Source organism: Diceros bicornis, chromosome 19, assembly GCF_020826845.1.
Source record: "Diceros bicornis minor isolate mBicDic1 chromosome 19, mDicBic1.mat.cur, whole genome shotgun sequence".
Lineage (NCBI taxonomy): Eukaryota > Metazoa > Chordata > Mammalia > Perissodactyla > Rhinocerotidae > Diceros > Diceros bicornis.
In genome coordinates this window covers 23,660,184-23,672,905 of record NC_080758.1, presented here as the reverse complement: position 1 = coordinate 23,672,905, position 12,722 = coordinate 23,660,184, and the positions used below count along the sequence as shown (strand labels likewise).

General features: G+C 51.9%; 1 protein-coding gene across 10 annotated transcripts in view; it reads left to right on the top strand.

The window, feature by feature from the left end:
- Positions 1-12,722, top strand: part of EPB41L1 (erythrocyte membrane protein band 4.1 like 1) — a 100,998-nt gene that overhangs the window by 72,204 nt on the left and 16,072 nt on the right. For 9 of the 10 annotated variants that reach the window (XM_058562777.1, XM_058562781.1, XM_058562780.1 and 6 more), the window contains exons 14-15: positions 10,261-10,671; positions 12,531-12,635. In XM_058562777.1, coding sequence (XP_058418760.1) covers positions 10,261-10,671; positions 12,531-12,635 — 516 coding nt within the window. The remainder of the gene's footprint in view (positions 1-10,260; positions 10,672-12,530; positions 12,636-12,722) is intronic. The other variant, XM_058562785.1, reaches the window with a different exon arrangement.

Sequence of the window (12,722 nt, the reverse complement as noted above, 5' to 3'; positions counted from 1 at the left end):
CTAGAAGGGAGCAGATCCTCCAAGAAAATCAGAGCTGCTCCTGTTGCTTCAGCAAAGGATCCCACATGACCCGCCTTTCAGAGTGGAAAGCATGGGCTGTTTTCTCAATTGAAAAAGAGATAAAGATAGGCTCTTGAGAATTCCTATATTTATAATTCCAAGCTACTATTTTTAGCACCGCAAAGTCTTGGCTATATTTACCCCCATTTATACTTAGGTGTTTTCTCTCTAGCGCTGCTGCTTACTGGGCTCAAACCCAACTGGGGTCTAGACTTACACCATCTGAATTTGAATTCTGCTAGCTGGATGACTCTGAGCTTGTTGTTAACTTCTCTGAGCTTCCGTTAGGTAGAGATAATAAAAGTACCTACTTCTTGTGAGGATCCAATGAGATAAAGCATGGAGAAGGCAGCAGAGTACCTAGGTGCTCAATATGAGTTGCTTAGTGTTTCATTTTGAGAGTTCTGGGACTCGCACAAAGAAGGTTAACTTCAAATCAGAATCCTTTTTTTTTTTTTTTTGAGGAAGATTGGCCCTGAGCTAACATCTGTTGCCAATCTTCCTCTTTTTCTTTTTTTCTCCCCAAAGCCTCAGTACATAGTTGTAGATCATAGTTGTAGAGTTGTAGCTCTTCTACGGGGGATGCCACCTCAGCATGGCTTAATGAGCAGTGAGTAGGTCCGCGCCTGGGATCCAAACCTGCGAACCCTAGGCCGCCAAAGCGGAACACGCAGACTTAACTGCTACACCACCGGGCTGGCCCCCTAGAATCCTTTTAAAGTTGGAAGGACCCTCAAAACCCACTTGGTTCAAGGTCATCATTTTACATATGAGGCCCAGAAAGGGGAAAGGGCTTGTTCAGTGTCATCGCTGATAGAAGAGGGGCCAGAATCTGATTTCCATGTGTCCCAGGCTATGGTATTTGCTATTAAATCACAGCTGCCTGGGAGCAAGACCAAATCACATGAAGACCAGAATAGAGTCAACTGTGTGTCTACTGCCTTCTAATGCTTTGAAATTTGGTGATGCAGCCATGATCTAATAAATGAGCATTTGATTGAATCAGCACTCCTGTGGCCTTGACATGTTGGATAACAGAAGGCCTCATCCAGTGAGGCTGATATGGTAGCTCCCTGACTAGTGATTCACAAAGTTAGGGATGCTTTGGGGGCCTTTAAGGCTGGTGCCATGGAAGGAGGGCTAATCTCTGCATCCACTGAGGGCTTCTGTGGTCACCGTGGTACAATCAAGACCCTGAAGCCCATGGACTGGGCCACGGGGGCTGGTCCAGTGATCCAGTTACATGCCCCCTCCTCCTGCCCTAGAGAGAGATTTGACTGGAGTGGCCTCTATTCAGTCCTGAAGTGGGTGAGGTGAGATGCAGAGGCTTCTACTCTAGCAGGGTTATACTCTAGCAGAGAAAGGCAGGATGAGCCCTGGAGAGCAGGACTCTAGTGCATTGGGGTGGCCCAGAGCAGCCTGGCTTGAGGGGGTGCCCCACCTGCTGGTGATAGGTGGAACTGCTACAAGATGGGTCCTCCTTAAAAGGTGGAGTCTGTTCCACTCCCAACCCACCACCGCTGCCCAGAGAAGTGTAGTCCACTGCTGGAAAGGAGTCTGGCCCAGGAGCTCACCTTGGAGCGATGAACCGTTTAACTGGCTTACAGGCCCCACTGAAGATTTGGTTCATGGGGAGGAGCTGTAGTCAAGGACTGGACTGGCTCCTTGGTGAGTGACCTCACCTCTCTGAGCTCACTGCCTAGTCAGTCCATCTAAACAGGAACCAAAATTGCCACTCCATAGGGTTGATGGGAAGGTTGAATGAAATGATGGATGTAAAAGCACTTTATAAACTGGAAAATGCTGAGCAGTCACAGGGCCATCGCTGATGGTGACTAGACATCCCTGATCCAAATATGGGCTCGGGGGGGGGATATCCTGCAGGGGTGTGTCATCCAGAGTTCCCAATAGCTTCCTCATACTTTATTGGGCCTCATCTGGGCCAAGGGGAAATCTGTGGGAACCTACACCAAAATAGGGACCCCAAACTACAAAGAAGAGTTCCCATTTGCCAAACCCAGGTTTCCGTTTCAAAGATAACTTTTTAAAAGGGGCTAAGACCCAAACTGAAGGATTGAACCATCACCTAAACCAAAGAGTCCCAGGGAAGACTTGGGATCGAGGCCAAGTGGTATGGCTCTAACAGCTCTTAAATGAGAGCAGGCAGGCGATGAGGAAAGGCCCAAAGCACCGTGCTGGCAACACTGACCCTAGGCCTCCTGCCCCTAAATGGCTCCATGGGCAGTTCCTTTCTGTCTCACCCCACGGCTCCCACAGCGTGGCTCCTTCCTGACCTAATCCACAAACCCTAAGGATGTGGGATTTACAAAGCCAGGCTACTTACGGACTCTGTGTGTGTGTGTGTGTGTGTGTGTGTGTGTGTGTGTGTGTGTCTCCTGCTTTCTCTCTCTCCCTCTCTTCCTGTCTCTTTCTCTCCTTCCCTTCCTCCCTGTTCCCCTTTCCTCCTGCCCTGGGCCTCCCCTGCAGTCCCAGAGGACCCAGGACACCTCTCAGCAGGACTTGGCACCTGAGCCTGGGACGGCCACAGGCTTGGAAGTGTTCACTCAGAAAAGCCTCGCAGCATCTCCTGAGGTTACTGTCGTCACCTCCCCGCCCACCCAGAACTACCCTAATGGTCTTAAGAAAACCCTTTCTCTGGGGTGCGGGGGGTGGACCAGATTCTCCCATACAATTGGGAGCAGTGGGTAGCCCTTGTTGTCCCCATGCTATGACAAGTGATTGTCCCCATCCCAGGGATCCATAAAGGGCTGGCCCCTCCCTCATCCATTTTTTTCTCAGGAAAGACAGGACTGAAACCATTCAGGGAAGACAGAACAACCCGAGTCACCTCTGGCTTCAAAGAGGAGGCTGAAAGGATCTCCTCCTCTTAGGTCCTGCTGAGGCAGGCGACTCCAAAGGCAGGCTCTGACTTCTAAGCTCAGGATCGGGGTTCATGGCACCTAAATGCCTTCTGCCCTGAGGTCTTATCTCTGTTCAGAAGCCTGAGTAAGGTCTAGCAGTGGCTAGTTAGGAGGTGGTGTCCTTTCCATCCCCTGCCTCCATCTTCTCTAAACTTCCCTTGGGGTGTGGGTCTGTCGAGATCTCCAGGCAGGCAAAAGTGGGTGTCTTGCTCCAAGGAGTATCCTTGGGGTTGTAGAGATCTTGCTCAGGCAAGTGTTCTAAATGAGGAGGGCGTTACTTCTGTGCCCAGGATGGCCGCAGGTGGAGGGCTCTTGGAACTTCCTGTGCCCCTGTGTGGCTGCCAAGTGTGGAATCCAGGCCCAGGGAGTGGGGGACTGCATCCTCCCTCTCAGCCAGCACATCATAGACTGTCAGGATTGGAAGGTACTGACCGATCATCTGGGCAAAACTTCCTTCTCCCTGATTCTGACCCTCCTCTTTTGGCATATGGTGTGTGAGGGCATATACCTTTCCTCAAGTCCTGGAGAAAAATTTGGTAGCTGCTGAAAACATGCTGGAACTGTAAAAGAGACATGAGTCAGCTACCTAAGTGGTAAAACATAAATCATCACAGTTCTGGTCTGAATTTTTCCTCAATGTAAAAATAAAAACAGAACTACCAGCACTCTCTCTTGAGAGAAGTTGGACAGGAGTCAACAGCATCCCAGGGGTAGAGAAATAGTGATGCCCTGGAGCACAGAGATGCTCCTAGAGCAAAGGTGCCCGTAACTGGGGGTGCGGGGGCAACATGCACCCTTCATCAGCATTCCTGAAAATTGTCAGTCCAGCCCTTTCCACAGAGGGGGCTCTTGCTATTCTTAGTAGCAGACCATTTTGTCTTCAGTCATCCATTGGGAAGTTTTCATATTGCATGAAAATCTGCCCTTTTGAATCACTTGCCTGTGGGCCTCGCTCTGCCCCCTGCCGCCCGTAGATCTGCTCTGCATCCTCCTCCAGGATGGCCCTTGAGAGTTGAGAACCTCTTCTCCCCCCAATACTCCCACTTTCTTCAACAGTTTCTCCCAGGGCAAGCTTTCTAGAGGGCTCCTCGTCCTGGAATCCTTCCTCTGGGAGTCTCCTGTAAAGAGCAGGGCCCAAAATGTGACCCAGAGCTACAGGTGAGGCCTGAACACCTTGGAATGAGCAGAACTGCCTGGCTGGAGATTTTCTCCTTGTGTGGAAACAGAACTGGCTCTGCTTCTGCTCCCCTTCTGTTTCGTGGCCTGTCTTGCTGCAGTGCCTCCAGTTGATAGCAGGGGGCGTTCTGAGCAGGCTCAGTGGAAAGAATGGCGGCAGGGCCACCCCGGCTTACCCCATCCTGTAATCAGGTCAGAACACTTTCAGACCAAGCCCTGGGACTGTGCGGCTCCACCAGAGCCTTGGTGCCAGTGAGGTTTTTCTCTTCCTGGTTCAGTCTTTTTTTCTCCTTGGGATTTTCGCTTGTTAGAAGCTAAGCCTCCTCTTCCCTCACTGTTCACTCCGTGATCTGTGCAAGTCACTTCCCCTCTGGGAGCCTCAGTTTCCCCTTGTGAAATAAGAGTAACAATACCTGCTCCTGTGGAGCATTTGGATTAAATTTAAGGCCCTAGACAAAAGGCTGACATTGCCCGGCACATAGTAACTAAATATAAGTACATTTCCCTTTTTCTTCCTGCAGAATCTTCCTTTCTACATTGTGCCAGCTTCCACCCCACTCAGCCTAATTTCTAGTTTCTAGAAGCTAGTTTTTAGTTAGACTTGGAGCAGGAATGTTCCAGAATGGGTCTCATTGACCATCTTGGGCCATGATTGACAGGCTGATGATGTCAGTACATCCTGAAATGGGAGCAGCTAAAGGCTCCTGCTTCCGAAGTAGAAGAGAAAAGAGACATGGCTTCTGTAGTCTCTCAAAGCACTTCTCTCGGAGATGGATCAGTGCTATTGTCCTGAAGGCTTAACAACCTGAAGTAGAATGTCAAAAACCTATGCCAGACTTTGTCTGGGCCTTCCCCTTCCTTTTATCTCTCTTTCCTGTTGGCAAGAGTCCCTTAATACAGTTTGATTCGCTGACAATCATGGGGATTTTGCTAAAATGGAGTGGAAGAAAGAGAGTTTACAATGCTCCCTTGATCCTTCAGAATCCTTCGGGTCTTATGGGATCTGACAGACTCCTCACCAAATTGTAACCTGACATGGAGCCCAAGGTCATATAAACCTTCCCCCTCCAGTTGTTGGGAGCACGTCTTACTGTGGAGGCACTGCACAGAACTTGGAGTCAGAGACCGGGTTCTAGGCCTGCCTTTGCCACTACCTCACTCTCTGACCTTGAGCATGGTGCTGACCTTGTCTAGGCCTCAGTTTCCACATCTGTACCATGAGAAGCTTGATTCAGAGCAGTGATTTCAAAGAGGGGAGGTACCTCAGAGCACTAGGGCAGCCCAGGCCTCCAACTTCAACAGGGCAGCCCTGTATTTGTATTACATACTGGACTTTCATGAAGATTTCATGTGGAGCAAGTATTCTGTGGCTGCGAGAAGATTAAAATCCCAATGGCCTTCTTGCTTTTTTAATGGTTCTAGGGGTCCATCATTCCCTCCTTAGCATTGTTCGAAGGACTCTTGAGGGAGGTAGAGGGCTGTTCTGTCAACACTTCGACAGTGCTACACTGTTTGGTGCTTTTGACCCATGGTGACACTGAGATCTTTAGATCTTTTCCTTCCATGATGTGTTCTGGTCAGTCCTTTTCTACTCTTTCCATGGATTTTGTTAGAATTCTCCAACGATAGGCATGGGTATCTGTTTCTTTGGGAATGAACCCCACAAAGGGCAAGCTGTTTAAGCCATTGTGGTGACTGGCGCTAACCTCTGGACCTAGCCATTTGGTATTTTTCGTTCTAATCTCTTTCCTTCCCAGAAGCTCTTGCAGAAAGGTCACATTTCAGGCTGTGGCCTGTGGAACTTAACTCACTTCCCCTCAACTTGACATTAGATTGCAGTTGGGACCCATATTCCACAGGTTGTGAGATAAGTCAGCAAGGAGCTCAGGCATCAAAAATGAGGCAGTCTTTTTCTGACTCTACCATCAGCTAATAGTGACCTTGAGTAAGTCACTGACCTTCTTTCAGGCCTCAGTTTACCCACTTGCACAATGAGGAGATTGGACTGGAGGATGTCTTAGGAGTTCTTTTGGCTCTAATGTTCAAAGATTCCATGTGACCTAAGCTACTTTCCCCTCTGCCAGTGGTGGTTATATCAGAAGAGGAAGAGGAAGAGCCTTGCCCATCTATGGATCTCCATTTCCCCATGGTTAACACGGGGAGGGCATAAGACCCCAATCCGTTTCACCAAGTTGGGGTGGTGGTTGAGGGGAGTAAATAATTGCTGGGTGCCTTGATGGGAAAAGTAGCCCTGGTGAGGCTGACTAGCACTGTCATGCCTTCCTCTCCCCTGCCGGTTCTGGGGACGTGGTGACCTTTCAGTGGTAGATTGGTCCCTTGAAGAGTGAAAAAGTGACCCATTCTTCAGGTGCCTGATATTTCATGTTAACTCTTCTTGCTCCAATTGAAACACAGGGTTCAGAGCATTGGGTATTTATAGAAAGAAAGTACGCTAGGCCAGAAGAACTCAGTCTCCTAAAAGTGACTACCACGCAGCAGGACGAAAGGGAGGCAGGCCACACAGATATCCTTGCTGATGGCAGACTCTCCAAGGTAGACGTTCTGGTGGACAAGTTCAAAGTTGAAGTGGCCACAGAAGAAATGGTGGGAGCTGGAAGAGCAGACAGCCAGCCACAAGGAAGAATGATCGCGAGCCCTGAAGACTTTGAGTCCATGTGGGAGGAAGGCCCCTGGGTCAGGGAAGGCCCAGGAGGGGCTTCTCTGGCTGTAGGCTGTACACTGGCAGAAAAGCTCCTTGAGAGCTCCCAGTTCCAGGTGGGCACTGGGGCAACCATCAGGAAGCGCCAGGTCTCAGGTGGTCAGCAAGAGGGCCAGGCGGAGCTGAGAAAGGAGCTGGAGGAGTTCCAGGCTGGTGGAAGACCCCCTGCCCCGGGGACCAGGCCAGCAGAGGTGGATGGCCTCTCTCCAAGCTCTGACAAGGGAGGACTGCAGTCGTTTCTGCTGGACCCAGCCCATGTGGAAGCCAGAGCCGACTCAAGTGATGAAACCGATACTTCCTTTGCAGAGAGGAGCTTCTATTTCAACTATGGAGAGAAAGATTCTGAAGACCAAGCCCTCCCTCCACCACTGGAGGAGAGAGAAGAGCATGTGGATGCCTCTCCTCAAGATAAGACCAGGCCAGAGCGCTTGGAGAAGCTCCAAGAGAGCTCTGAGCTAAACTCCTCAGGCCCGCGGGGCTCTGCTGCAGTTTCCTGCAGGAACACTGATGAAGAGGGTGAAGTCCACTCAGCTTCCTCAGAGGAAGGGGCGGGTCCTCCCAGGAACCATGGAAGACCGGATGACCTAGAGACCTCTGTTGAGCAGCTCAGTAAGGAAACTTCTCCAGGGCAGATGTTTGCTGAGGCCTGGGAAGAAGCTGGGTGGGGGGTGGAAGGAGAGTTCACTCACCCAGCATCCACTGTAGCCACAGAGGAAGAGGCCCCCAAGAGTGGAGATTTGACAGGAAACGCTGAAAAAAGTCCCCCAGCAGGATGGAAGAACCACTCACCTCACACAGGAGGGGACGTGAGCCCTGACCTCCCAGCCTGTGCCCTGCCATGGGCCATCTCTCCTAATGATGTCAGGAAGCCATCTAAACCAGACAGAGGCAACTTCCTGCCCAAAGACAGGGGACCAGTTCACACCCAAATGGGAGAACCTGTGACGGAGGGCGGCAAGGCCTCAGTGTTTCTTCAGATGGAGGTGATCACCCCCCTCCCAGCCTCCCCTGGTCCCTTTCAGGCTCAGGCAGCTCCAGAGGAAGCTTCTCCAAGCCCAGCCCCTCGTGAGTCAGGAGAGCCTTCACAGCTCGGGGATCCTTTTGGAGAACAGTCCCCTGTGTTTCTCAAACAGGCCCATCCTCCTAGAAGGAGCCCGGAGCCCAAGGACCAAGTAGGGCTATTTGTGACCCTGGACAGAGGTGAGCGCAGGGTGCCTCCCATTGCCAGCAGAAAGCCCAGAGTTGTCCCTGAAGAAGTTGAGGGGGCCATACCCCTGGGATTGGTGTTCCCTTCAGGAAAGCAAAAGGAGATGACCTCTTTCCAGGCTGGGGCGCAAGAGGGCTCCCTGGAAGATATTAGCAAGACCTCAGTGGCCAACAAAATTCGGATCTTTGAGACCCACGGAGCTGAAACTCGCCGAGTGAGTCAAGGTGAAACAAGGGCTCTTCCAAACGAGTTGTCCTCAGAGGCCTCCACAGGTCAGGTGGAGCAGCAGCGGAATAAGCTCTTAGACCTGGGCTTCGTCCAACTCCAGCCCCTGGGGGACTTTGCTGGCCCCAAAGCCACACATTCCTCACTGATGCAGCTGGCGACCAGACACTTCAGGGAGGGCATTCCTGCCACATCCCCCCAGGAAGGAGGCATGGAACTCCAGCTCGTGTCCCCCGATTCAGGCTGCGAAACTACACTGGAGGAAGTTACTGGGGGAACTGGCCACGTGAGCCCCCACCCCCACTGCTGCCCCCAGCCGGGGGAGCTGACCGCATGCTGCGTAGCTCTTTAGAAGCATGTTTCAGTGGCCCCTCGTCATTATTGCAATCAGAGGCTGCTTGTCCATCCCTATGAGTTCTTTTCCCTAAACGGGCCTGAGTGTAGCCCAGGCGGAATGACAGGTTCATCTGCTTGGCCCGTGTTAGCTTAGCCACAAAGACCCTTGGCTTTTGGTGTGACCTGGTGCCCAGAGGGTCACAGCCCAGTGGAGAAGGTGGCACCACTGCCAGCAGACTACATACTTGCTTTGCCTTGCTGCCCCCACCTGCTGGGTTCCTACCTGTTTTGCTTGGCTTGTTCAACAATCTTCTTTCATCCTTTCCCTTCCCTGGTTCTCCTGCCTTGGGAAAGCTGACAGTCCAGAGGTTTCCATCCTTTACTTCTGGTTCCCTCTCGATCCCGGTGCCAAGTTCCTTCTGCCTCCTTAAGACTAACTATCTTCTCTAATCCAGAACAAATCCGGAGATGCGGTCAGGGAAGAGAAGCGCGTCACCGGCTTAGCAGCAAACCCCCCTGGAAAGGGAGGGCACCTGAGATTCGCCAGCCCCTTGGGCCCTCAGGTCTCTGCAGCCCCTCGGTGCCCTGATGACCCGGTCATCTTCGCCTGGCCAGGGTGCATCGCTGCCTTAGATTCCCACCTGCTCTGGCAGTACCTCCTGTGGCAGCTCAACTCTGGCTTGTCTGGAATGTGTCCTCACACCTCTCAACCTTCCAGAAACGGGCTAAACGGAGGCTCGTTTAGCAAGTGAATCTCTAAGTGCATTGAATCTCAGAAGCCAACTACTTTAAAAATATTTGGTGGGTGTTAGATTGGTCTTAAAAAAGAATGTCGTGAAACAGCCAAAAATGTGCGTGTGGTGTTTAATCCCTGACAGGCCAGTTGAGAGGTATGTATGTCGGACAAGAGTTGCTGGCTCCCCTCCAGCATTTCCTTGGCCCGCTGTTGTCAATTACACTGATGGGACCAGAACCTCCACTCTGTGGCCTGCCCGCCGGCCCACTCATGGAGCTCAGGGTTGAACTGATGTAGCACCCAGCTCCCAGGAATTACCCCATATTGTTCCTCCTTCTAGATGATACCAACCCCTCCCACGGATACTCAGTGGAATTGACAAAACCATGTTGGCTTCCTCTTTGTTCCTCAAAGCTCTTGGCTCCAGCCTCTCTGCCTCCCCCTCCTGGGTTTCCCTGATCGCTGGGTCTCCCTCCTTGGTTTCTGTCTCTCGATGTTGGCCTGCACGGATGGGCCTGGGGTCCGGGCTCCTATCCCTGCCTTGCGCACAGTGCTGCTTCTGATAAGTTCCCAGATCCAGACCTTGGATGGGGCCTCCTGTCCAGGACCGACTGGCAGGATGTTTGCTTTGTACTTGCTTTTGCCATCAGTAGGAGACCCTGGGAAAGGAGCATCCCCACTCTTGAGAAGTTTTCGTTTTTTTTAAGCTTGTCATGATGTCGAGGAACCTTTCTGGGGTGTCTTTCATTTTCTGACCTGTTCTTCCACTTGGGACGTTGACGTGGCCCCAAGATTTCTTCTGTCATTCACCACCTTGATTTCTCTCTCTTTCTCTCTCTCTCTCCCCGCACCCCGTTCCTTTGATTTTATCTGGCCATAGAGAGCAGGGCTGAGGGAGGGCTCGGAGGAGAAAGTCAAACCGCCACGTCCCAAGGCCCCAGAAAGTGACACAGGAGATGAGGACCAGGACCAGGAGAGGGACGCGGTGTTCCTGAAGGACAACCACCTGGCCATTGAGCGCAAGTGCTCCAGCATCACGGTCAGCTCCACATCCAGCCTGGAGGCTGAGGTCGACTTCACGGTCATTGGCGACTACCATGGCAGCGCCTTCGAAGACTTCTCCCGCAGCCTGCCTGAGCTCGACCGAGACAAAAGCGACTCGGAAACCGAGGGCCTGGTGTTCTCCCGGGATCTCAACAAGGGGGACCCCAGCCAGGATGACGAGTCTGGGGGCATCGAGGACAGCCCGGATCGAGGGGCCTGCTCCGCCCTGGATATGCCCCAGTTTGAGGTACAGTGGAGCATCGTCAAGACCCGGGCCCACTGGGCACTGCATGTTCAGGGGGCCCTGGGCCGTCTGTGAGAAGACTGAGCCGCCAGCCTGCAGCCCAGAGTCCCTCAACCTGAAGCTTGGTTTCGTGTTGCATGACTGCCCCTCTGCAGAACAGCATGGTTCTGTGCCCGCATGTTTACCATCTCAGTTTACCCCTAACATGCACTCCTTGGCGTTTTAACCCTGTGACCCCAACGCTTGCCTGAGGTCAAGCGATGACCGGCAGTCTGATCTTACTCGACTCCTCCTCTCCCTGCCTGTGTTGCATGGCACCTGCAGAGAGCATGTGCTTATGGACTCACGGGGGCTCCTGTGGCCTGGTCTGCAAGTCAGATGGTTTTTCCTGATCCTGGCCCAGGCTCCTCTCCCTGGGGCCTGGGGTTCCTGGGGAAGGGGCAGCAGTCTAAATCTGTCTGGCCCTGGGGTCTTGAGGTAGCAGTGGAAACTGCTAGAGAAGAGGAAATGTCGTCACTGAGGGGGACACAGGGATAGACTGTGTCTGGGCCTTTCTGCTTTGTGTCCTCCCATCAGAGGATCTTTGTTCACTTTATCTCTTTGCTCCCTCATCTCTCCCAGCCCCAGCCTCCCTCCTACCACACTCTCCCTTCCCCCATGTTCCAGGCATTGAAATAGGAGCTCATCCACTCTGGGCTTTCTCTCTGTGCTGTACCCTCTGGGTAGAATGTTTTTCCTCCCTTTCTTTCCTTGCAAACTTGTCATGTTCCAGGACTAAGTTCAGATATCACTTCCCTGGCAAACACCTTCCTGACCACCCCAGGTAGAAGTATTGCTCCCTCTATAGTCCCCTTTCTCTGCAATGCTCTGCTCCCAGCATTATCCCAAGCAGTCAGGTTAGTAGCTGACAGGTCTGCTCTCCCACCAGGTGGCAGCTTCTCTAAGCCTGCACATACCAGGCACTAATAGATGATTAATTGAATGAATAGCTAGATCTCCGGGTTACAGCCATCGATAAGAATCCCCCCCCAACCAGATGACAAGCTAGCTTTCATTCATTCATTCAGCTCACATATGTTAATACTCGCTGTGTGTATAGCCATGAACTAGGGTCGATGGAGGACTCAGAAGAAACGGATCATTTAACTGAAGACTTTAGAGGTTGTAAACTGGTAGCCCCAGGCCAGATCTGGCTAGCAGATATGTTTTCTTTGACCTTGATTTAAAAATCAGGGCGTTGAATATAAAACCCAGGGATTTTCTTTATATCATTAAAAAAAGTCAGATGATCCAGTCACTCAGAGGCCATGGCCACGTTGGCCAAACCTGAGTGGAACCCCATGTGCTCTGCAGTTCACCTCAGTCCCCAGCAAGCCCACCTCACTCATTTATATCTTCTGCCCGGCCGCTGTAGGCTGCTAGGTGTATGACTCTTTCTTTAAAGAACAGTCCAAATGGAGCAGCTGGGAGGTGGTGGCATAACCATTGAAGTCATTCAGGATTTAGTGACATTATGTACGTAAGGAAAATACTTAGTGTGGGGCCCGGCACAGAGCATATTAATTGAATAGTAGATGTTTTTTAATGGTATCCTAAAAGACAGCACATAGCCACCATGATGTTCTATGGTTGCAGAGTCATGGGCAGGCCCGTCTGGGTGCTGCGGGTAGTTCTGGCTCCCCCCTCGGGCTGTTTGTCTGTAACATCTCACCGTGCCTCTTTTGCCCTGACCTGCATACCCTTCCAGACTTGGCCATCTGCAGGGGTGGGAGGTAACTCTCTGACCCTACACCACAGTTGCCTGTGAGCAGGAGTCTTGCTGGAGCTTGGTTTATGGAGCGTTCTCCCTCATTTCCCTACAGCCTGTGAAAACAGAAACCATGACTGTCAGCAGCCTCGCCATCAGGAAGAAGATCGAGCCGGAGGCTGTACTGCAGACCAGAGTCACCACTGTGGACACTACCCAGGTAACCTGTGCCTTCCAGTGTACCCTGAGCATAGGTATTGGGCATTTGAGGGTGAGGTCTCCACCATGGCCAAGCCCCTTGGCCAAC